The sequence below is a fragment of the Stegodyphus dumicola genome, chromosome 10, assembly GCF_044657685.1.
Source record: "Stegodyphus dumicola isolate Sdum_Otavi_A_Nest chromosome 10, ASM4465768v1".
In the NCBI taxonomy this organism is placed as follows: domain Eukaryota; kingdom Metazoa; phylum Arthropoda; class Arachnida; order Araneae; family Eresidae; genus Stegodyphus; species Stegodyphus dumicola.
Window position 1 is genome coordinate 50,088,419 of NC_140777.1, and position 2,954 is coordinate 50,091,372.

General features: G+C 34.6%; 1 protein-coding gene across 1 annotated transcript; it reads left to right on the plus strand.

Annotated features, from left to right (window-relative positions):
- The first annotated feature begins 434 nt into the window (after positions 1-434).
- On the plus strand, positions 435-2,725 carry LOC118181719 (EF-hand domain-containing family member C2-like). Its single transcript, XM_035350913.2, has one exon. The coding sequence runs from the start codon at positions 616-618 to the stop codon at positions 2,722-2,724; it is 2,109 nt and encodes a 702-aa protein (XP_035206804.2). The 5' UTR covers positions 435-615; the 3' UTR covers position 2,725.
- The last annotated feature ends 229 nt before the right edge of the window (positions 2,726-2,954 follow it).

The window sequence follows — 2,954 nt, forward strand, 5'->3', positions numbered from 1 at the left end:
AAATATAAATCTACTTTCAAAGATATTTTGATCCTTTTCTGCAAAATTATCTTGCAAGTTGGCATTGTTATCTGAAATCTTAGGTGCAGATTAGTGCCATATGCTGGTAACCTGAGTAATCTGAGGTCTAAATCAGGACTATTTGGTGGATGTGGTAACGGATCCAAATTTTCTCTTACAGTTTCTGATGAGTGACTAAAATTGCAACAATAAACACAAATCAGCTAGGGACCGAATGTATAATTAACATATTTAAAATGCGAATGCTTTAAATATATTGAAGAGTTCATTGGTTAGTGTAGAGTATGCTTCTTCTTTATACATTCTGCATAGAGTAAGTCTGAAATGAAATATTTTTAACTTTCTAAGAAGATTTTTTATACCTTCTAGGAAACGCGAATGGCTGGAAGTGATTTTAGACTTCCGTTTTTACCGGGCTATTCCTCCAGTCCTGCACTAAGTAAGAGAAATACACCAGAAGTCATTTTCTATCCTACGTGCGTTTCAACGCAATCGGCGTATTCTAAATATTTATTCGAAAATGATATATTTAAAGGTAAGAGTTTACCCATATTGAGGTTTTATGCTTCTTTCGACGATCGAGGGGAGCCAGCGATGGACCACATGAAGTTTAGAGAGTGTCATGTGCTTTATTTTGTAGAGGATGGAACAATGAAGGTTTTCGAGCCTAGACAAAGAAATACAGGATTTTTGCAAGGATGCATTTTGAACAGAAACAGGATGCCTAAGCCTGAAGGTGGATATTATGCACTTGAAGATCTAAATGTGGGAGAAACCCTAGTCTTATTTGGAAAGTCCTTTAAGTTATTAGATTGCGACAACTTTACTCGAACTTTTTTGACAGAAATGGGTTTTCGAGTGAAGGCTCCAGAACCTGGTATGAAAGATCCAGTTCTTGCTGATCGAGAACAGGCTGACAAACCGCAAACGTGCAAACGCAGACCGGGACATAAAAACTTCGCATTAAGAACATTTTGCAGAAATTTTCCTAATGTTTTGCATTTCTTTGGCATCTATGAACGCAGTGCTTCCCATCTTGAAGATAAAAGATTTATTTCTCTGTATTACAGTCTAACTGATGACACTATCAAAATAGTCGATGCACAGAAAATTCCAGAATGCAAGCATTGTCTTCGGAATGGAGCGTATGATAATTATGTTATTCTTAGGCCTACGCGCGTTCCCAAGAATATGACTCAAATAAATTTTCCTGGCGACATATGTGATCCAGTAGTACTGAACTTAAGTGCGAAAAATAAAGACACGCGTTTGAGAGAATTGCTGCTCAGTAGTCAGAATAAGATGGATAAAGGCGCGTTTATCACAGATTCAAATCCTCTGCTAGAAGAGAAGAATTCAATTCAATACTACAGTTCTAAAGACTTAGATTTAGGTACTGCCATAAATATATTTGGTGCCCGAGTTTATCTGTATGACTGCGATGAATTCACAAAAGAATTTTATCGAACTGAATTTAACAGAGAGTTAGTGCCTGTGACGTTACCTAAAATAGAACACCCTAAGTATCACAAATTGGTTTATCCACAGCAACTCGGTTCGCAAGAGGATAGCCTGATTACCTGTCATGGAGTCGAATCCATAAAAGGAAAAAGGGATTTCGTTCTAAATTATGAACTGTCTAAAAAGGTTCCTGAAAGAGAACCTCGACTCAAACAGCAACTGAAGTTCTTTTTGAATTGCAGAGATGGTTGTGATGGCAAAGAACTACGGTACTTGGCACACATATTAACAAATGAAGTGTTAAAGAAAAATCAAATTTTAATCATTAAATATTTCCTTGAAGATGACACTGTTGAAATCATTGGACCACATATGAATTTCTGGATCATGTCTAAGGAGAACAATAGGTATATGAAGCGTATGAAACTGGTGAAACCCTCATGTCAGCCAACAAATTCAAATCACTGCTACTATTCAGCAAAAGACATATATGTTGGAAACATAATATGCGTTGAAAATGAAGCAGTTTGCATATGTGATGCTGATGAATATACGTTTGATTACATGGAAAACCACTGCGATATATTCGTCCATTCAAATATAGCACAGGTAAAATCAACTTTCAAAACATTCCTTAAAGATAAAGCCATAATTATGAAAACTGCTTTCGGAAACGCGGATGCTGGGAAAACTGGTTTTATAAACTACGATGATTTTAAGACTATTTTGTATCAAAATCTGCCTGAAGATATCCGTGAGAAGATTCCAGAACAGCAAATAGTGACACTTGCACGTCATTTTGCTTATGAAGAAGATGTCGGATTAAAATTTGAGGATCTTCTTTCCAAAATGCAAACCGAAATTCGCAAGAAAAGATATCAAGAATTTGAGAAGTTAAAACTGCAGTTCGAAATCTTTGATATGGACAACAGTGAAAATAAAGGATATTTCAAGCCTTCGGTGGTGTACGACATACTGAGATCTAACCCTCTTCCAGTTAACAGAGATTTGATAAAATGTTTTATTTTAAAATTTCCTACTCACAATGGTTTGATTGATTATACTAAGTTAGTAAATTATCTGGATTACATAAAAAACCCCACAAAGTTATCAGATATGATGCCATCTGCTATCAACATTAACTGGAGGGGAAATGAGAAGATAAAATTAATTCAAAAGATATGTTATGACAGTTTCTTAAAAAACCTCACTAAAGAAAAGTGCCCTAAGTGTGAATGCTAATTTTTTTAACTTAGTGATTAATCAACTGCAATTTATATGTTATAAATTCTGAATTAGAAATACTTTGACAGTTAAATCTACAGGGTTATTAGTTGCTCATATCGATTAATGTTGTTAATTATTAAGTTTATAATGCTATCTCTAGTTACTAATTATACTTACAATGACGTTTAAAATATTTTTTCTATTTTCGGCCTGCCGTATAATAAGAAATTTTTAATTACATTGAT